General features: G+C 40.3%; 1 protein-coding gene across 1 annotated transcript in view; it reads right to left on the bottom strand.

Annotated features, from left to right (window-relative positions):
* Positions 1 to 11,540: 11,540 nt before the first annotated feature.
* CHRNA4 (cholinergic receptor nicotinic alpha 4 subunit) overlaps positions 11,541 to 22,956 on the bottom strand; it is a 61,060-nt gene continuing 49,644 nt past the window's right edge. Inside the window, exons 5-6 of the mRNA XM_001376166.3 lie at positions 20,188 to 21,568; positions 11,541 to 12,264 (exon numbers count right to left, since the gene is read on the bottom strand). Of these exons, the coding sequence (XP_001376203.2) occupies positions 12,139 to 12,264; positions 20,188 to 21,568 (1,507 nt within the window). The 3' untranslated portion in view covers positions 11,541 to 12,138. The remainder of the gene's footprint in view (positions 12,265 to 20,187; positions 21,569 to 22,956) is intronic.

Below are 22,956 nucleotides of genomic sequence, written 5' to 3'. Positions count from 1 at the left end.
GGTCATGGAGACACTATATGACAGAGGTAGTTTCCCTTTATTCTCTCCCATATATGGGAGGGAATATTTTCTCTTGAGAGAAATTTCCTATAATGGAAACTTCCTTCTTCTAATAGTCGATTCCATTTTTGAAAATCCTAAATACATTAAAATTCAGAAATACATTGTTCTTTGAGTTCTACCCATTGCATAGAGTTCTGTCATTTGGAGTCAAGCAGGGTCAATTTATTCCCTTTCTTACATGACAGCCCTTCATATACTTGAAGACAGTAATCATGATAGCATAAACTTCTTCATCTTGTTATGAGGAAGAGAGAGTTTTAACAAGGGATGTGGTCTGCAGGGGAGAGATGTAGGAGGATAAAGATTCTAGAATGTGGAAGTAGGGGGGGTTGAGACTTAACTGGGGTTTTGGCTGTTTCTCTCTCAATTTACCTGGGGAGACTGGTTCCCATCCTACCTGCTGTCTTCCTGTTATCTGCTGTTTCCTGGTGATCCTGAACATCTGCCTATCTAACAGTAAGACCAGGTCTGGGCTCCTTTTGGATCCAGGATCTATCCTTGGGCCCTGCCTAACTGCCATTGACCATTACCTCTAATACCACCTAGGTGGGGGGGGGTGGGTGGGAAGTGTCAGATTTAGGTAGAGCAGGGACTGAGGTTTTCTTTAGGTCAGAGAGGTGACGATTAGTGTAGATCAAACTCTATGAAGACTCCCTGTGAAGGGACTATTAGATCTGGGAAATTTTAGTTAGTTGATATTAGTTTGAAGGTCATCCCAATTCCCCTTCCTCCTTTTCTTTTAGAATAAATACAACTTCCCTGTTATTAAGTAGTTTGTATGTATTGGTATGTTGGCCTTCCCAAACCACAATTATCAATCTGATATTGGCCCAAATCTATCCATTGGATCCCATCTCCAATATTACCCTATTACAATCTAAATGTCCCCAGTTCTGTCTACCAATCATCACTTAAAATAATTCTGATGCCCCCTCATCATCCTAGCTGTCTTCATCTTGCTTAACTTTCTTCTCCCTGGTGTCTATTAAAGAACTTTCTGTCCATTCCACTCAATTGTACCAATGATCCTAACCTTCAACCAGCTTTTGTGAAATTAGTGCTACTTTTATTCCCATTTAACAGATGGAGTAACAAATGGTAATGTCAGGTTACAACATCAAATAACAAATGATGATATTCTCTTTCAACTACACTATGCCCCTCCAACCCCTTCATTTTTGAATGCTGTCTAGACTGTCTTCAACTGATATTGAAAGATTTATCTGTGATAAGTGATGAGGCAATCAATGTACCCTTATCGAACACCTAATATAAGCACGGTGCGGGAGAGAATGATGAATAAGACACAGTTCCTCCTCCTAGGGGTCTCATGTTCTACATGTGAAACTAAAATTCATACTCTTGAAATTACTAGAAATCAACAGACAGAATATAGAGAGACCTCATGTTAGGTTGTTTCAGCCAATTAGTTCTATAGTAATTTAGATGAGGAAAAGATTCATGATTAGAATAAAATATTTCAGAGAATAGGAATAAAAGACAGTAGAAACAACAGGAAACTAGTGGTCCGGAGGACTGGGTTTTAGTCCTGATTCTATCATGAAGTGCCTCTGAGATCTTGGCTTGGCCAATTCCTCTTTCTGGTCTTCAGTTCTCCCTCCTCAATCCTAAACGAGAGGGTTTTATTAGCTGACTTTTAAGATCTATTCCTGAGCTATCATCTCTTGATTCTATAACTTCTGTTTTTCTCAATCATTCTCCTAAATTATGTTCATACACGATCAGGCAGATAAATCTGGGTTTGGATATAGAGCACTAACTCTCTGGATGTGAGAAATATTTACATTTCCTATAATTCCTTAAAAAGAAACTTGGAGTTGATTGGCTGAGACTCATGAATGTAGAAACTGAAGCAAAAATTGCTTTTTAGAGAGATGAAATTAAGGACCTCCTCTTTGAGAACAACTTAAGGGAGAACCAATGTGCAAGTCACAACACCAGCACTCTAATACTTACATTTTCACTCTTATATTCTCCCCCAACCACCTCTCTGCAAGGACTTCTTTTTGGTTCCTGAAAGCCTGGCCAATTCACTTGAAGGCAGGACTAGTTCTGCCTGCCTTTATATCACCAACACCTGGCAAAGTTCTTTTTCATTTTTTTTTAAATCCTCAACTTCTGTCTTAGAATTGATACAAATATTTCCAAGGCAAAAGGATGTCAAGGGCTAGGCAATAGGGTTAAGTGACCTGCCCAGGGTCATATATCTAGGAAGTATCTAAGGTCAAATTTGAATCCTGGCCCTCCTGATTTGAGGCCTGGCACCCTGTCCACCAAGCCACCTAGCTGACACTAGAATAGTTCTTAAAAGATATTTGTTGAAGGAGTGAATAAGTGAAAAAATATTATAGGTCTTCTTTTACCAGCTTCCTAATAGCACTTATTAGACAAAGTTAATTCTACTGATCCCCAAGAAGGATATGAATCTTTTCTGAACTCTATTCATTTTTTTTGTTTGTTTTTCTCTTTTATTTTTCAGGTAAGAATTGCACAAATCTGTCTCATTTTGTTGTTCAGTCATTTTTCAGTCATGTCCAACTTTTCATGACCCCATTTGGGATTTTCTTGGCAAAGATACTGGAGTAGTTTGCTATTTCTGTCTCCAGATGGTTTTACAGATGAGGAACTTGGGCAAACAGGGTTAAATGACCTGCCCAGGATCACTCAGCTAGTAAGTATCCCAGGCTAGATTTGAAGTCAGGAAGATGAGTCTATCTTGCTCCAGGTTCAGCACTCTATCTACTGTGCAACCTAATTGCCTCATTTGTGCAAATTAAAAATAACAAACTGAAGAACAAAGCCCGCAGTTGCATAGCCCAGCAAAGCAAATTCCCACATTAGCCACGTCCAAAAATCTGTCTTTCTGAATTTTAAGTTCCCTGTCTCTGTCAGAAGGTTAGTGGGGTGTTTCATCAGTATTCTTTTAGAGTCACTGTTTGTCATGGTGTTGATCAGAGTTTTATGTTCTTAATTGTTTTTCTCTATAATTATAATTCAATTTTAAAGGAGTGTGTGTCCCTTAGCATCACATTCGAATATTCCATTAGTGGAAGGATCATCTAGCCTAATCCCAGCTACACTGAGCAGGAATTTCCTTAGCTCTGTCTCTCAGTATCTGGGTCTTTGTTCAAGGCTCCACTGTCTCCTATACATTGTTAAGATGGGACAGGGAGGTTTGGAATTTTGAGGATGACTGACAGAAGTGGAGTGACAATTGGAAGGAGCAAAGACTTGTGGGACTCAAAGGGTCCTGGGAGGATTCTGGAGAGATTCTGGTCTTCTGCCTGGGGACCTGGAGCTGGAAAGTCCAGTTTTGGGAGGCTGAAGGTTACTGAAGCCACTGGAGAGGATCCTGCTTCTTTCTCCCGCCTCTCATCAAATAAACAACTAGTGCTTCCTTTCTGAAGAAAGTCATTTCAGTCCCCTATGAGGAGACTACTTAGACTCTCAAAGGAAGACCTACCTCCCTTGATCCTCCCTGCCACCCTGAACTGTTTCTTACTTATTTCTTTAGGGCATACTTGTATTTTAGTCAGTAGAAGGGGCTATTTAGTTGGGAAAGGGGCAGAGAAATCTGTGGGCACTGTTAAAAGCCCATTGGACCATGGACCTCGTAGGCGTTTGACAGGGCTACCCACACCCTCTCCCCTCAACCAATTTACCTTTCACCATTAATAAATCCCTCAACAGCAGTCAGATCTCTGTATTGGCTTTTGATCATAGTATGAAGGGTGCTTCAAGGCCTGAGACCAGTCCCTCTGTGGTGAGTTCCAGAAAAGGCCTTGCCTCTAATCCTCTTTGAGGAAAGGGGATAGTAACCTTTCCTTTAGTGGGGCTGACTGGGGAAAGTGACATCTATCCCCTCAGCCATTTCATCAAGAGGCTTCAAGTGATAACTGGCAGCCTGTTATCATTTGAGAGTGAGAGAGAAGGGGCTGCCATTCCTTCTCTCATATAGGCATTCCTTCACTCCCTGTCCCTGCTCTCACAATCCTCCCAATACCTCACTGGAATACCACCTTACCAGTGAACCCAAACCCTTTATTATTATAATAACAAGAAGATCCTTATTTTTACAATATTATTACATCTTCTATGATGGCCCCAGATATGAGCTCCTGCTCTCTCTCCTCGAATTACCTTATATCTTGTTTATTAGTATATAAATAGAATTAAACTCCTTCAAGCCAGAGGATTTTCCCCCTTTTGCATTCCCAGCACCTAGTATAGTACTTTGAAGATAATTATTTGTGGAAATCATTTGAATTGGATCTTAAAGTCACTATCCAGTTTCTGCTCATGTCCCATCTGACTGCAAGCTGCCCTCCTTTAAATTTCTTTATCTCACTCCCAGAAAACCTTAGGAAAGCTCATCATCTTGCCAGATTGTGCCAGCTTTAGTATTTAGACCTGATCAACATCCTCAGTCCCCTCTGCCTCTCTGACTGGAGTACAAAAACAAGAAGCTCTCCCTAACTTCTCTATTTAAGGTAGGACCTAGACCAGCCATCTCTTCATTTTCCACCTCATGGCAGACTACTCTTCTTTGGATTTCTTCATCATACCCCTTGCCTGGATACCTACCCACTCCCCTTTCAGCTTCCTTTTAAGTCTTCCCCATTAGATTTTAAGATCTTTAAGGGCAGGAACTGGCCGACTTTTTTTTGCATTTGTATACTCAGAGCTTTGTGTAGTTCTTGCAAATACACATAATTGATATTTAATAAATTTTTATTGACTGATTCCACTTAAAGATATCTAGTAATGAGGAACTCACTAGTTCTTTTTTTTAAATCCTTACCTTATGTCTTATAATTAATGCTGTGTTTTGGTTCCAAAGCAGAAGAGCAGTAAGGGCTAGGGGTTAAATGACTTGTCCAGGTCACACAAATTTGAATCCAGGAACTTTCATCTCTAGCTCTGGCTCTCAATCCACTAAGCCACCTAGCTGTCCCCAAACTCACTACTTTTTAAGGAAATTCCATTCTTCTTTAATATAATCTGCCTCTCATAATAAGGAAAAATACTTGTACAAAAATATTTATAGCTACACTCTTTGTGGTGGCAAAAAATTGGAAAATTGAGGGGATGCCCTACAATTGGGGAATGGCTGAACAAATTGTGGTATCTGATGGTGATGGAATACTATCATGCTGAAAGGAATAATGAACTGGAGGAATTCCATGTGAACTGGAACAACCTCCAGGAATTGATGCAGAGTGAGAGGAGCAGAACCAGGAGAACATTGTTCACAGAGATGGATACACTGTGGCAAAATCCAATATAATGGACTTCTCTAATAGCAGGAATGCAATGATCCAGGACAATTCTGAGGGACTTATGAGGAAGAACACTATCCAAATCCAGAGAAAGAACTGTGGAAGCAGAAACCCAGAAGAAAAACATATGATCAATCACATGGTTTGATGGGGATATGACTGGGGATGATGACTTTAAATGATTACTCTACTACAAATATCGATAATATGGAGATAGGTTTTGAACATGTAAAACCCAGTGAAATTTCTTGTTGGCTCCAGGAGGGGGGGAGAGAGGGAGGAGGGGCAGGAAAGAATATAAATCATGTAACTGTGGAAAAATATTCTAAATTAATTAAATAAAATTAAAATATAAAAATATTTTTTAATTAAAAAAATAAAAATCGACCTCTCTACAGCTTTTACTCTTTGCTTTTTGTTCTTCCCTCTAGAGTTAAACAAAATGAGTCTAATCTCTCTTTCACATGACAGCTAGCCAAATCCTTGGAGAAAGCTTTCATATCCTGTGGAAAATCTACTCTTCCTCAGGATGAACATTCCCAGTCATTTCCACTCTTATGGAATGATTTATAGTCTTATCATAAAATGGCCAACCTCTTCAGTAATTCTCTAGTTTTTTGATGCCTCTCCTGTAAATATGATTCTTTGACCCCCTTTCTTATATGAAGAACCTGCTCTGGGCTTGTGAAATGAGAAATATGGCTTTGAAGGCCTGGAGGCAAAACTAATGTCAGCAGTGACTATTAGGGCTTAACAGTCCAAACTCCAAGGCGGCCTTTAATGGAGGATGACAGCACCATGCCAAGGCTATTTTTCAAGGTTTCCCTTGGAATGAAGCCATGGCAAAGGAAATGGTGAAAAAATAATTTCATCCTCCCATTCTTGGAAGCAATTAACCTGTAAAACAAAACTGTCATTACAAAGATCACATTTGTCATTAAACATAGGATGAGGTTTCAATAGTCCTGGAGCTGAAGAAGATTCAATCAAATGAGAAACATGAAACACTCCCTTGACCCTTCTCTCAGCTTCCAATACCAATCAGGGCAATGGATAGATGAGCAGGAGCTGTCAGCCATAGACAGGACAAGGCAATCTAAAACCTTTATTCTGATCGCCAAAGGAACATTACAGGGGTCTCTTTAGGAAACTCCAGGATGCTGAATACATCTGGCAAGTTGGATAGCATTATGTAAACAGGATTGTGGGACTTAAGTCTCAGAAATCTAGCCTCTTATCTACTTTCAATCTCTGATTGCATAAGTGTCTCCAGGCTCTATGTAGTGGATCACCATCATTCCTTTGTAGTACTTCTCCCATATCATTATTCATCAGTTTATCTTATCATCCTATTTGATAGCATAAGGTTCACGAGGTCAGTGATTCTTCTCACTTTTCTAAAATGCCAAGAATAAATGATCCTCAACCAAGAGATAAATAGGAGCTTGAAAACATGAGAATAGGTGGAATTCTAGCAAATCAAGTCCTATTTTAAATGCATTTGGGTAATTCATTATTTACACAGGGATTATTTTTTGTTGTTGTTGTTTCATGAGTCCCTCAGCAATCTGGTGAAGCCAACAGACCCCTTTTTAAAATGAAATTTTGATGCCTATATTCATAATTGGAGGAAATGCTAGAATTCAGTTAGAAGTTAATGAAAACTCAGGTATATTGTTTTCCTGTCTAAGTTCACAGTCACTGAAATCTTTCCATGCATCCCTTGGGAGGACATGGACTTATAGGTTAAGAATTTGTTATGTAAAAAAATAAGAATTCACTCCTCCTCTTCCCTCTGCCCTATTTCTTTATTTCTGAATCTGAGTTCTTGTTTGAATTTATTTTAAGAGGATCTACCCACAGGGGTAGAACCACAAAATGAATTCATGATGATGATTATAATGATCATAATAGTGTTAACTTGTACTCCTTTCTCTCTGTCTTATGTGCGATTGGATATGGGCATTCCATGGAGAAGAATCCTTTGCCCCAAAGCAACAAATAATTCATATACCCCTTCTTTTGAGAAATCAACACCACCTCTCAGCCCAAGCACCTTAGTCATCACCCTATGCCACATATATTCCCAGTATGTTCTTCCTTTTCACTTATAATTTGATATTTCAGCCCATTCCAAGGTGAAAGTTAGCTAATCTGATCAGCTCAAATGCATTAGGAATTATCCCAAGTCAATATCTAGGTATCTTGACATTAACCTGGAGATACATTCTATCTTTCTCATTCTAATGCCTCAGAAACCTTAATGATGAGACTATATCAGATCATTTGAAAGGAATAGACCATAAGAATGGTTTTTGAGAGTGCTTAGAGTATATTCCATTCATGATTTTAGCATGTCCCAGTTGGTTCTTGGGGTTCACAAGGTAAAAATAAAAGTCAGGCCAGCCATTCCTGGAATCAGTATGAATAAATGTCCACATTAAGTATTTAAAGACTGGCCTCAAAAGGTAGGAAGACCTTTAGGTTTTTCACTTTATCCTAACATGCTTCCAGCTTCATTGTCCATTCCAAGAAGGACAAACAGGAAAATTGGAGGGGCTTTATTTCATTTTCTTTAAGAATAATCATTACTTGCTTCCTGTACAAGGAAGATTTGGATCAAAGTTCTTGAGAAGATGGAACATTTTGTCATGCTTTCTTTCATCTATTTCCCATCCAGTTTGTTTCTTCTCAGTAATATATTCTTTTTCCCCATGGCCTCTCTCACTTTAGATACTTATACCTTTTGTGCTCTCTCTCTCTCTCTCTCTCTCTCTCTCTCTCTCTCTCTCTCTCTCTCTCTCTCTCTCTCCCTCTCTCTCTCTCCCTGCTACTTTCTGCCTTGTATCTTATTTAGTAATGCACATTTATTAGACTTTTTTGTATTTTTGTGTTTCCTTTTAAGCAGGAACTATGTAATGCTATTTTTCTTTTTCTTTTTTTTTTAAACCCTTACCTTCCATCCTGGAATCAATCCTGTGTATTGGTTCCAAGGCAGAAGAACAGTAAGGGCTAGGCAATGGGGGTTAAGTGACTTGCCCAGGGTCACACAGCTGGGAAGTGTCTGAGACCAGACTTGAACCTAGGACTCCCATCTCTAGGCCTGGCTCTCAACCCACTGAGCTACCCAGCTTCCCCCTATTTTTCTTCTTTTTAACCTCAGCACTCACTAAAAACAGGTCCTTGAATTTAATGGGTGTTTAATAAATGTTTATTCAGTCAACGTCAGTTTATTTTGATCTCAATTTACTTCTTGTCTTTCAATCTGCTATTATTGCTGTAGATGTTATAGAAGCACAAAATCTCAGAGTTTGAAAGGGACTCAGAGGTTATCTAGAATAACTCATAACTGAATGGAATCCCTCCACTGGCATCCACATAAGGGTAGGTCATTTAACTCCTATAAGAAGATCTCTAGTGATGGAGCACTTACTACCTTTCAAAGCAGTCCATTCACTTATTATTGTTGAACTTCTTTATAGGAAGCTGTAGTCTATTTCTCTGTAACTAGTAAGCCCCATTGCTCCTATTTCTGCTCTCTGGAGCCAAAGAAGATAATTCTTATCCTTGTTTCTTACAACAAGTCTTTAATCACTTGGAGCCAGTTATGATTCCACACATTACCCCCAAACACACACACACACACACACACACACACACACACACACACACACCCCTCCCTGTTAAGTTTTTCCTTCTCCGGGATAATATTAGATGGTGATTTTCTCCAGAACAAAGCCTATAATTTGCCTTTCTTAAAATCCTGGCCCTTAGTAGAGTGTCTGGCACATAGTAGTAGCCTAATAAATGCTTAATGAGTAAGTATAAACACCACACACTTTTCCCACCATTCCTCATGTGGCATGTTTTCCAGTTTTCCAACCAACCAGGATTCTTGACTTTGGATGGATTCTAACTTATTAATGTGCTTTCTAAAACATGGTCTCCAGAGCTGAGTCCAGAACTCCAGCTGTGATATGATTAGAGAGGAGGACAAGAGGGATACATAACTATCTTTGTTCTATAGTTTATACTTCTATTAATTAAGCTTAATGATCACATTAATTTTGTTGGCTGTCATGTCACATTATGACTCACATTGTGCTTTAAATTGATCAAAAAGCCAATATCTCTTTCATGTGAATGGATATAAAATCCCAGGTAGTAGCCAATTTAGTTATATGAGATTTTCAATTGCTTTGAGGAATGCCGGTCTAGAAAGATATTTCAGCCTAAAGTTATAGTGAGAGGTATAAGGTGATAGACTAGGGAGGTGAGAATTAGTCTTCTTCCCTGCCTTGGTCAAGCAGCATCTAACATATTGTGTTCTGTTCTGGTCAAAACATTTTAGAGGAGATATTAACAAGCTAAAGATCATCCAAGGGAAGACAACCAGATAATGAAAGGTCTGAAGTTCATTCCATATGTGAATTAATTATAGGAAATGGGATGTTGAGCCCAGAAATAGAAGACTAAGGGGTACATGATAGATGTTGTTAGATATATGAAGGCTGTCACATGAAGAGATAGTAGGTTTATTCTTCAGGGCCTTAAATAATGGGCAGGTCTTTCAAAATGGCAAATTTAGGCTTGGTGTAAGAAAAGCGTCTTCCTCCCAATTAAAGCTCTCCAGCTCTCCCAAAATAGATTGGACTACTTAAGGGTCCAGTGGGTTTCACCTCTTTGGAGGTCTTCAAGCAAATGCTGAATGATTAATTATCAGGTGAGTTGTTGAGACAAGTCTTGTTCTGAGATATGAGTCAGATTCTTTCAACTCTGACATTCTGTGAGGTCAAAAGATAGACATGGGAAGGTTGTAAATCTACCTTGTGGGCATCCAAGGATTAACACTAATCTGAATCTCTCAGACAATAGGTATTGCCAATATAATAACTGGCAACCATAAACTTCTTGTTGCCTTTTATGGCAGTTTTTGTGACATGGCATTTAAAGCATAAAAAGTGGCTTATATAGAGCTAAGACCAAGGTCTATACCTTCCTCTCTATAGACCAGTTTAGACTTTTTCCATGAATGCTGGTGAAATCTCCTTTTCCCAAATGATGACAGGTCTACAAAACTTGAATTCTCTGGAGTATCCAAAGCAACACACATGACTTCTGGTTAACTTATTCAGAAAAATGAACATTTTGTAGGCTTTACTGAGTACTAAAGAAAAGCTATACCAATGGTTTTGACTTTACTCAAATAGTACCATAAATTATAGTCCCGGGGGATGGGTCATTATAAACAGCTGAGGTTTCAATTTGATGAAGTGTGAAGCCTCTGCTTCAGATCTTTCTCTTTTTGGATTAGCTTCTGCCTTCTAATGATCCCAGATCCTCAATAGGTTCTAAAAATGTGAAGCACTGTTTAATTTATTATTCATTAGAGAACAGAACATCACCCATCCTGAAGGGTCCAAAGCTTGGGAAAGTCATTTTTTCAGCAAAACTGTATTAAGAGCCTATGTATATGGCATGCTATAGGACTTGGAATTGGGAAAATCTGGGTTCAAATCCCTCTTTAGACATTTACTAGCTTTGCAATCATTCAATCACTATGTGCTTCAGGAAACTTCCTAGGGCTTATCTAAGCCATATACAGGTTGCAATCTGTGTTGGCAGAAGAATTCCTTATACTGAAGAAATCACAGATTATGTTCGCATGTATGGAACACTGTGCATAATAGCAGTGCTAAAGAAGAGACAAAAAGTAGATAAGACATGTCTTCTGATCTCTTAGAGCTAAGTTCCAATAAGGCTAGGTTCCTGCAGGGCATAAAAGAAATAGATATCAGAAGCTCTGGGCTAGGTAGAGGTGTGATGAAGAAATAGGAATCTCCTAATTCAATAGTTTGGATAGAGGTCCTATGTCACCTTTCAGGACCTCCTATACCCAACAAGCACCTGGTTTAAGCTAAATGTAGATGGAACCTCTAACACTTTTTTCAGATTGAGTTGTGGTTTACACAACATTCTCTTCTTCAATAGACAGGTAGGTCTATGGAGTCCCTTAACGGCTAAGGGATGAAATCAAGCATTTATTGGATCCTGGATCTCTGACTTGCTTCCTGAGAGGCTAAATGCACTGAAGTTTAGTCTATTCCACTGCACAGCTCCCATTCATGCTGAAGCTCTCCTCCACAAGCTTCAGTTCACAGATGGTACCATACCACATCCCAAAAGACAAGTAGAGAGTTTATTTACTGACAGAATGACTTAGATAAAGACATACAATCAAATCATCCTGCCACCAGTCCCCAAATGGAGCCTACATTGTACACAGAACTTTGGTGCCAGGGCTTAAATTCCATAATACTTCTGTACTATTTAAAGGACATATCTTTGCCCATTAGTTGCAACAACATATATTCATATATTGGGATATCGATGATGACCATCATGCTGATGATCTTTAATAAGCTTTTCTTCCCTTAAAATAGTTTCGCAAATAAAAATAAAAGCATCCACCCTCCTATATGCTTTTTCACTAGCCAGGGGGTAAGTCTGGTTGGGATATAAATGAAACCAGTACAAACCAAAATCTTCTCCTTCAGATAAGTAGGCTAGTGACTATTTCCATGACTGTTTCAAAATGGATACAGAAAATGGGGATAACTTGGGAGATGAAGTGATCTCTGAAGATTCCCAGAGCTCTCAGCAATGAGTCATGCGCAGATATGTGATGAATTATTCATAGAGATAGTTTCCATTTTACTTTCTCCCTCCAGGTAGATGAAAATTCCACATGTATTCTAGATGTTTTCTCATTCTATTAGATCATTCCAGCCAGCCAGGGTGGGAGGAAGAGTCCCACAGTCCCCAGCAAGCAGACAATGACAAACATCCACAGAAAGATCCTGTCTATGACCATGGCAACGTACTTCCAGTCTTCTTTCACCTAGAAATAGGACAGAATAGTGAGTTACTAACCATTCCCTCCAACATTCAGAAGCATTTCCTGGAAGATCCTGCCTGTGCAAGGAGAAATTACTTTAGGAATTAATGAGAGATGGATGAGATAGATAAGAAGCAATAGATATTCTAGCCTCATGTTAATTCTAAATAACCGCAAATCCATTACAGTAGGGGAATGTGAAGGCTGGAAGCCAGGGTTGCTTCTGCAGAGCCTGCACATATTACTAAATCATGTACCCAGTACTCAAACAAAGAGTGGAGGAATACTCTGTGGGGTAGACCTGGAGTCAAAACCCATTAGTACACCATGCTTGGTCTAGAGTCCTTATTTAAGCTGCAAATACCCGCCACATTATTTCCTAGGAGAGGAATATTTCTCTTCTCTTTTGGGAACCCTAACCTTTCTGGAGGGAATTCCCTAGGATTTGGGGCATTTTGGAGCCAGAAGAACCAAGCAGAGCAGCCACGACTGCTCAGGGTCATCTTGAGACACTTAACTTCACACTAACTATGTATATCCTTAAAGAAAGTCTATGCAAGCAAGCCAATCATGAATATGCTAAGTTTGACAGGCAACAGGAATCCTCTGAACCTAGGAACTCCTATGAAGACCCATATATGTACATAGACATATACACATATTTCTTGAGCTTAATAGCAATGCAATGCATTGATCAATTACTTAGTGTAGCCTTTTATGGCTTCGACTGAGGATCATCTAGAACATATGTCATCAATTTGCACCCTTTATTTTCTGTATAATAAGCAAAAGGGCCTCCCTAAAAAAGTTGGGCAATTTTTTTCACAGACTGTTAGAGCATAAAGGAATCTAAAAAAAAATCTCAGCCAATCCCTTCTTTTAACAGATGAGAAAATCTAGGTACAAAGAGGGGCTACTTGTATGACTCCTGCAAATTCACAGTATCAATGGGCCTCAGTCTCCTCATCTGTAAAATCTAAGATTGAATTAGTTAACATTTAAGATCTCCAGCTTCAAATATTTGATTATGGCAGATTTAAGGTATTGACAGAATTGAGACTAGAAAGCAAGCCTTCTGATTCCTGGTCCTGGTACTTTAATCTGTACTACAGAGCCTCCTGTTCTTTTATTTAAATGTACTGTAGTAGGAACAGAGAGTGAAATTGCTGACTAACAGAAAGATGCACAAAAGCCTTAAAGGGGATGTGGGGAAATGTGATGAGTTCAAATTCCTCAACCAATTCCCTCTATCCCATCTACATTTAACCCTGACTGAGAGAGCATCTGGGAGGGAAGAAATGTAAATTTATTAAATGCCTTCTATGTGACAGGCACTGTGCTAAATGTTTTACAATCAACTCACTTGATCCTAACAACAACCATAAGAGATTAAGTACCATTATGATCCACACTTTACAATGGAGGAAACTGAGGGAGACATAAGTTAAGTGACTTTCTCAAGGTCACAGAGCTAGTATCATCTGTGGCCAGATTTGAACTCATATTTTTGTGACCCTGGGCCCAATGTTCTAGTCACTGTGCCACCTAGCTGCCTCTTATGCTGAGTTTCAGGTGACCATGGTTTATTCTTGAGATACCATTAAGGTAACACATGAGTCAACTTAAAAGCATTTCTGGAGGGGGGAGAGGCAATGATGAAACACAGAAAAGATGATGCTCTGAATCTTACTGTGTTCCAGAGTTTTCCCTATGACCTTCATCTCTCCAAGAAAAGCCCCACAGTCTCTCTGCCTCTAGGCAAGAGAATAGAATAATGCTTTGCCTGCAACAAGACACAGACAAGATTTTCCTGTCCTCATAATTCCAAAACTACTATGTTGGGATTTAGCTCTATCAGGTATAGCTTCATGGGATAGCCATGGATTTCATAGGAGGGGAGAAGAAGGGTTAGGAACACTTCTTGAAATCTTATAGAAGGCTAGTAGGACCTTGTTAGTCTGCATCTAAAACCTTGTGTAAAGATGAGTGAGTGTTTGTATGAAGGGTCTAAAGGTTTGCTGAAATGCCTAGATAGATTCAGAGAACAAGCGTGTCTCTGTCTGTCTATCTTGTCTGTAGAAACCTAGGGCTGTTCAAAACCATCAGGTCTATTAACTCTGACTTGACCTAAATAAAGTAAATAAGCCTCTGTAAAGAGGAGAAAAGAAACCTGAATGTCTCAGAAGTATGTTCTAGAGGTTTGCCATTTTGTTATCTCTTCTTGCTAATTTTCCTTCTCCATCACTAGCTTCTCTCTTTTTTAAATTTATTTTAGTATTTCTTTTAAACCCTTACCTTCCATCTTGGAGTCAATACTGTGTATTGGCAGAAGAGTGGTAAGGGCTAGGCAATGGGGGTCAAGTGACTTGCCCAGGGTCACACAGCTAGGAAGTGGCTGAGGCCAAATTTGAACCCAGTACCTCCCATCTCTAGGCCTGGTTCTCAATCCACTGAGCTACCCAGCTGCCCCCTAATTTTAGTATTATTTTTAGCTTCTCTCTTTCAAACACTGTTGACAGTTCAATTGGTTTTAGATGCTCATGAATGAGTTTCCAAATTCAACCAGGGCCCATTTCAGGTAGGCAGTTCATCTGTAAATAGATAAGTTGTCACCTATCCTTATCTGTATGTTTACAGATCCAAACACTGTATATGAGATAGTTGTCTTAGCAACTTTTGAAATAGTTTACTCCAGGGGGCAGCTGGGCAGCTCAGTGGATTGAGAACCAGGCCTAGAGATAGGATATTCCAAGTTCAAATCTGCCCTCAGATACTTCCTAGCTGTGTTACCCTGGGCAAGTCACTTAACCCCCATTGCCTAACCCTTATCACTCTTCTGCCTTGGAACCAAAATACAGTACTGATTATAAGGCAGAAGGAAAGAAAGAAGGAAAGAAGGAAGGAAGGAAAGAAGGAAAGAAGGAAAGAAAGAAAGAAAGAAAGAAAGAAAGAAAGAGGAAGAGAGGAAGAGAGGAAGAGAGGAAGAGAGGAAGAGAGGAAGAGAGGAAGGGAGGAAGGAAGGAAGGAAGGAAGGAAGGAAGGAAGGAAGGAAGGAAGGAAGGAAGGAAGGAAGGAAGGGAGGAAGGAAGGAAGGAAGGAAGGAAGGAAGGAAGGAAGGAAGGAAGGAAGGGAGGAAGGGAGGGAGGGAGGAAGGGAGGAAGGAAGGAAGGAAGGGTTTAATCCCCGCTCCAATAAAAATAATTCATAGTCTACTGAGAATCCATTTCAAATTGATGAAAAAAGGAGAAGAGTAGAACCAAACTTTAGTTTTTTAGCTTTGTAAGTGTATTGCAGTATAAACTAGTCCTCCAATAGGCTTTCCTGCTCCACGTTTTATGTAATTGCTGGAGTCCCAATGGTGCTAAACCAAATCGAAACAGCCGTGTTTATTTAATCAGGGCCAGAGAAGCAACGAGGTAATTTATTAGTAAAGATGCTGTTTATAATCCCACTATTCCCAGAGAAAGCAAGAAAAGCCTACCTCCCCAGGGTATTATTTTTCCAATTTTCTTCTAATTGCCTTTTCCTTTTGTCCTCCCAACACCCCATCTCTCTCCTGAAGATAAAACACTGGAGCCGACCAAAGTGTTCCCGCACCTCATCCCTGAATGTTGATCTGTGTGAAGTCAGCTGTACTCCCCAGGGACTTGTAACTCATCAAAGATGAAAAGCAGGTCACCTCAGCTCTGTGAAAGGATCTGGAGATAAAGGGCTATTTGGATAGCAGAGACATAGTGAGCCAAAGGAGAAGAAAACAGTGTTATTGCATATAGGTTTCTGTGTGTGTGTATGTGTGTGTGTGTGTGTGTGTGTGTGTGTGTGTGTGTGTGTGTGTGTGTGTTTCCAGCCTCATTTCAGAACACTTGTTCAGACAGTACTTTATATACTGATAAATGCCACATTTATCTCTTGGTTTTCATTAAGATTTTGATTAAACTACTAAAGGAATGTGTTATCCCCTAAGGGGCACATTTTCTCAGATATGTGTTATACCATGAGATAGGAAATCTTTCATCTGGTTCAAGAATTCACAGGGAAATCTCTCTCATTCACTGCATAAGGCATTTTTGGACTTCCCTTCTTGACATTTACTGACATGAGACAAATTCTGAGGGTCCTCAAGGCAAGCTTTATTCCAAAATCTTCCTTCCCCATTATTCTTTCCTTCATTAACTTGTGACTACATTGATCTGATTTTCCTAGGGTTTAGTTGTTCATTTTCCCACCCTTCACTTAAAGGATTTGTTTTAGGATCAATTTCCAGCTAATATCCAGTGGATAAAAGCTCCCTATATGCCTATCATAATTCTTCAGCTTGGCATTCAAACCCTCCTCAGAGTGCACTGTCTCAACCATCTGCTCTCAGCTCTTACTCCTTCCCAGTATGCAAGCTCTGTTCAAATCAGGTTGGTCTATCATCCTCTGGAAATGTCCTTGTTCCACTGTCCCTGGCTTTGGGTATACCAATCTCCTACCTTTCCCAATATGTGCTCTCTATATTCCTCCAACCTATGCAAATCTTACCCATCCTTTAAGACAAGGGAATTCCCGCCTACTCCCTTGCTTGCTCCAGCCCTCATTGATCCCTATGTTCCATTGAACTATAGGACCATCACAGTATGAACTACACAATCTAACATATATTATCTGCTAGGGTTCCATGTGTGACAAATCCCTTACCAAACCCCAACCTTTGATCATTCCTACCATCTACAGCCTTCTATCTTACTCGGGTGTTACTGAATGGAATTGTAAGAAGTTAAGTAAGTGTTCTGACAGGGTCCACTACTTATCTATGTTACAGAATCTTCATTGGGTCCTCACTATGGCAAGCCAATCCTTTTAAAATTCCCTAATAGCTTTTTTCTCTTACTCACAGTTATCTCAAACCTTTTCATCCTTCCTCAAGTCTTCCAAACATCCCTCCCCCATTACCTAAGGTTGAGACCTTGATTCATCTGAAAAAACCCGAGATCAATGCTCTTTTCATCTCATATCACTCATGTATTTCCCAAGATCTCTTCCTTCACCCCTTTTTCTCCTTACCAAGTCAAATCCCCCTTACATGTATCCTTAAACCCTTCCCTTTCCATCTTTTCCAGCAGATCATCCCCCTCATCACCCCAACTTAATGTTCAATCTCTCCCTAACTACTAGTTCCTTTCCTAATGTCAACCAGAACTTCTGTGTCTCCTCAATCCTTAAAAAACTCTCACTTGATCTATTCATCTTCCCTAGCTATCATCCTATATCTCTCCTTTCCTGCATAGTGAAACTCTTTATCAAAGCAGTCTACTTGGTGCATCTATTTCTTTTACTGTTACTCGATTCTAAATCTTCTGCAATCTGATCTTGTGGTTTGATTGAAACCTCTTAATTATGTCAAAGGCAGGAATGTAACCCATGTTTTCTTGGCTCCCAAGCCATCTCTCTTTCCACTACACCAACGGTGTCCAAATCAAATAGAAATGTGGGCTGCTCAACTACACATAAGGATCCCCAGGGGAAGCATATTGTTAGTTTTAAAATGTAATATTATCTATGTTTTATTGTATTGTTTTTATTTTGTTTAATATTTCACAATTATATTTTACATGGGTTTGGGGTTCACTTGGGAGCGTTGGAGGACAAATGCAGACTGCAGATGGAGTTCTGAGAACTCTGCAGTATGCCACATAGTTTCTCACCAGCTATGCAGATTGATTATTGACAACAATTCCCTGTGTGTGCTTAATCAGGAAGGAATGACTTCCAAGGACTCCACCTTATTCCCCTATCTCTGACCATGTAGGGCTATTTTAAGGGCTCTCATTAAGGCAGGTACCTTGCCTCAATAGGACAATTTTGTATATTGTGCTGCAGATCACCCAGGGTAATCGGTATACCTAATAATGGGCTCAGTGCTGATTGTAAATGTCCTGACTTGATTTGTTCCATCAGGATCCTTAGAAGGTTAAAAGCCTGGTGGGGGGAGCTGATTTCCCCTAGAGTCTCCATGGTTAGCTATGTTCTGCTCTTGAGAACAGCAGAAGTGAAGGGAGAGAGCATTTCAGGCCATCCAGTGAAAAGTCAAGGAGTCAGAAGATGGAGTGTCTTGCTCAAGGAAATAATCCCTACAGATTGAATTCTATCTTTGTCCTTGATCTCTACTTTAGCCAAGGGCAATAGGAAGGCCTGAATGTAAAGAGTGCTACATCTAGTGTCAAAAGACCAGAACATGACTAGAGACTCAGCCTCAGCAGCAATATGAATTTGAGAAAGTCTCTTGACCTCTAAAAACTCAGTTTCTCCATTTGTAAAACAGGAGTGAAAATGCTACTTATCTACCTCAGAGTAGGGGTAATAAAAGTGCTTTATAAACCCAAAAGTATCTTATAAATAACACTTTTTGCTCTCTGTACCATTATTATCATTGTCCTTTGTGACTCTACAAATTCAAAGAGCTCCAGTCACTTTGGCTTTCTCTATTATTTCAATCAATTAATCAATCAACATTTATTAAGTGCCTACTATGTGCCAGGCACTGCGCTAAGTTCTAAGAGTCCTTGTCCTCAAAGAGCTTACAGTCTAATGAAAGAGACAACATGCAAATAAATTTATACAGAGTATGGTAGGTGGTTTAGTGGATAGAGTGCCAGTGCCTCTAGTCAGGAAGATTCATCTCCCCAAGTTCATATTTGGCCTTAGACACTAACTAGCTGTGTGACTCCAGGCAAGTCACTTAACCTTTTTTACCTCAGTTTCCTCACCTGAAAAATGAGCTAGAGGAGGAAATGGCAAACCACTCTACTATCTTTACCAAGAAAACTCCAAATGGGTTGACAAAGAGTAAGATTGCAACTGCAGGATACAACTACAAGCATCTGAACAACACCAACAAGCCATATAGGGGATTGACAGGAAGGAGCCTAAAGGGTGGTTTCCGTTCCCTTTTCTAGGTTGTTTCTTTCCACTCTATGACTTTCATCCATGTAACCCAAGACTCTGATTTTGAGACAGCTGGTAGTACAGTGGATGGAGCACTGGGTCTAGAATCAAGACCTGAGTTCACATTTGGTCTCAGATACTTACTAACTTTATGACCTTGGGCAGGTCACCTAACTTTTGTCTGTCTCTGTTCCTTTAACTGTAAATTGGAGCTCAGAATAAAATCTATCTCTCAGTGTTGTTGTGAAGTTTAAATGAGATAATATTTACAAAGCATTTAGCATAGAACCTAGCGCATAGTAGGCCCTTTATAAATGCTAGTTTCCTTCTTTCCTTTAATGTGGGATAAATTTTCTGCCCAGGAGTTTCTTCGTAGGGATTTGCAAACCCAGGCTGAATATCTGAGTGACAATTTTCCTTTTTTTTTCTTGCCCAATATTGCACAATTAATTTGTGGCAGACCTGGATTCTGTCATCCTTTGAATCCCCATTCTGTCACCCTTTGAATAATGTGCTGGGATTGATATCACCCACAAACAGTTACATGAACTTAGTTCTCAGTTGTATGGGGGTGGATTAGCTGCCACACAAATTAAACCCTAACCTGGCTTTCCCCGACCCCAATCCATGTGCCAAAGTCCTGCCTCCCTACTCCTTTGCCACATTCCACCACCTCTTCCTACCGATCATGTGAACTGAAGAAAAACAAACTTATTTTAAAAATAACTGGGCACAAGGTGGGGGAACAAAATTAAAACTGCAGCAAACATATACACAAATCAATCATTCACTACATTTCAAAAGTTTGTGTACATGGTTTGGGAATGAGCTGCATCATCCATGCTACCCTTCCCTGTCAGCAGAGGGGAAAATAAAAGGCAGACTGTGTGTCATATTTTTCTAGGAACCTGTCCCAGTGTGCCCTATGATTTCTGACAGCTGCTATAGGTTGCACTTTAATAAACCCTTGTTAGTTGATTGATTGACTGAATGACTTACCGAAAAATCTGTGTCTTCTGCCTTCAAATGGTCTGCAATGTACTGAACTCCCTCTACTGCGAGTTTCAAGGCTGGTGACATGGGCAGGGCATGCTGTTCTTTGGTGCTGCGTGGTTTGGTCACTGGATCTGGGACAGGTGTAGCCTTGCCCTTCTTGCATTTACACTTGCATGGGGAGGGTTTCTCCTGGGGTTGGACTTCATCTTTCTGACTCCTCAAAGAGGCCGGGGAGCTGGTAGACTGCCCGTTGTTTGCCTGGGAAGAGTCCTCTTGGAGAGAGCAGTACTGGATGCTCCTTGACCTGCAGCGGATGCTTCCTTCCTCCACTTTATTAGAGCTGTACATTTGCTGTACACTTAGAGATCTGACTTTGGAGAAGCCAGAGGGATGGGAATTATTCAGAGGAGGGTGAGGGGTGGGGGGAGAGCAGGGACTGCCCTTCCCAGGCTCAGGGCGCTGCAGCACAGTGTACTGACCTGAGGGAGACTTACAGACAGCCTGGGGTTTGACCGGATCCTCCAGGTGGACACAGAATGAGGCTGAGGGGGACCGTTCTGGGGTTTGGGGGCTGGTGGAAGGTGAAGTAACAAAGTTGGGCTCTGGCTGCGGCCAGAACCTCGGACCTCCAGCGAGTTTGTGCATGGACTCCACCAGCTTCCTGCAGTTGTCCTTCACCACACCAGGGCGTTTCATGAAGAGTAAGCGGGGGATGATATCCAGGAACACCCTTCGGACCCATGCAGGCATGGTGTGCGTGCGAGGCGAGCGATGGTGGACGTTGAGCACAAAGACGGTGATGATGATGGACAACGTCACAAAGATCATGGTGAAGAGCAAGTACTCCCCAATCAGGGGAATGACCAGGGATGTGGATGGGATGATTTCAGTGATGAGGAGTAGGAACACAGTCAAGGATAATAGCACAGAAATGCACAATGTGATCTTCTCCCCACAATCTGATGGCAAATAGAAGACCAAGACGGTCAAGCAGGAAATCAGAAGGCAGGGGATGATGAGGTTGATGGTGTAAAAGAGGGGAAGCCTACGGATAATGAAGGAGTAGGTGATATCTGAGTAAGTTTCTGTACAGCACTCATACTTCTTAATGTTGTAATTTCCAACGGCACTGATGATGACCCACTCGCCACTCTCCCAATAGTCCAACTGGTCCACATGGCTGTGCATGCTCACCAGGTCAATCTTTGCTTTGTCGTAGGTCCAGGAACCAAACTTCATGGTACAATTTTGCTGGTCAAAGGGGAAGAAGGTGACATCAATGCTGCAGGAGCTCTTATAGATGGCAGGGGGTGTCCACTTGATCCTCCCATCATAGAAGAGGTGGGCTTTGGTCAGGTGGGTCACCGCAAAATCACCATCTGCACTAGAGTAGGAAAGATGAGAAGCCAAGAGCATTAGGACTGCTAGTGTCACTGTGACCACTGCCACTCTCTGGCCAGCTACATTGTAATCCTTTCCTTAGTTCTCCATTAGGGAGAAGCACACATACATAAGTATAAATATATGTATAATTACACAAGTGTAATTCTTTGCAATACTATTATTATTAACCATAATAATAATAATAAAAATATTACTAGCAGTACCTATCTCATAGGAATGAGACTCAGGTGGCATAATGTATGTAGAGCACTTTTCAAACCTCAAATATTTCATAAGTATCAATTTATTATTATTATAGAAAAATTATTCTCACCTTGTTCAATAGAATTCAAATAGAAATAGTCCTGGGGAAAGTCAATAGGCAGTTATTATTCATTCATATTTAATGTTCTGTGGACAGCTGCACAAAAAGATAACATAACTGCTTTTTTGTAGTTGAGTCAAGGAATTTGGGTATAAGTTCATCTTCTGTTGGTTCACTGAAAGTATCCATGATGCAGCTCTAAAGCAGACAGGATAATGGGGATGATATGGACCTCATCCTGTTTCCAGATGATTTTGATTTCACATGCTCAGTTCCCCTATTTTGAAAACTGTTTATTCCATTTTAGTTGAAAATTTTGAATTACTATTACTATTACTGTGTTAGTGGTACATAGGGCATCTAGGTGGCACAGTGGATAGAGGGTTGGTCCTAGAATTAGGAAGCCTCATCTTCCTGAGTTCAAATCCAGCCTCTGATACTTACTAGCTGTGTGACCCAGGATAAGTCACTTAACCCCATTTGCCTCAGTTTCCTCATCCATAAAATGAGCTAGAGAAGGAAATGGCAAACCACTCCAGCATCTTTGCCAAGAAAACCCCAAATGGGGTCATGAAGAATCAGACCCAACTGAACAACAGCAACAGCAGCAATAGGACATAGCTTTGTGCTTTTCAAAGCACTGTCTAATTTGAGCTTCCCAGTACTCCTGTGGAAGAGGCAAAGCAGTTATTATCCTGTTTTTGCAGACTGTAAAGCTGAGACTCAAGGGAGGTCAGGTTATTTGTCCAAGGCCATAAAATAAGCCTATAGAAATGACAAGGAAATGGAACCCAGGTCTCATGACTCCAATCCTCTTTCTAGTGGAGCACTCTACCTTGCCAGGCTACAGTTATAGGTCTGAGTAGATTAGATCTTAGTTATCCTAAGAAGTGGAAAACATGATACTAGACATGATATGTAGACCACCTGACACATTTCTGTAGGATTTAAAAGGTCAAAAAACACTTTTCTTACAATAATCCAGTTAGCTTAGTACACAAGCATTATAAATGTTAAACCTGAGTGTCTTGCTCAAACTCATGCAGCCAGTAAGAGTCTGGATT

This window comes from Monodelphis domestica, chromosome 1 (assembly GCF_027887165.1).
Source record: "Monodelphis domestica isolate mMonDom1 chromosome 1, mMonDom1.pri, whole genome shotgun sequence".
NCBI classification, from domain to species: domain Eukaryota; kingdom Metazoa; phylum Chordata; class Mammalia; order Didelphimorphia; family Didelphidae; genus Monodelphis; species Monodelphis domestica.
This window is presented reverse-complemented; position numbering and strand designations above follow the sequence as displayed.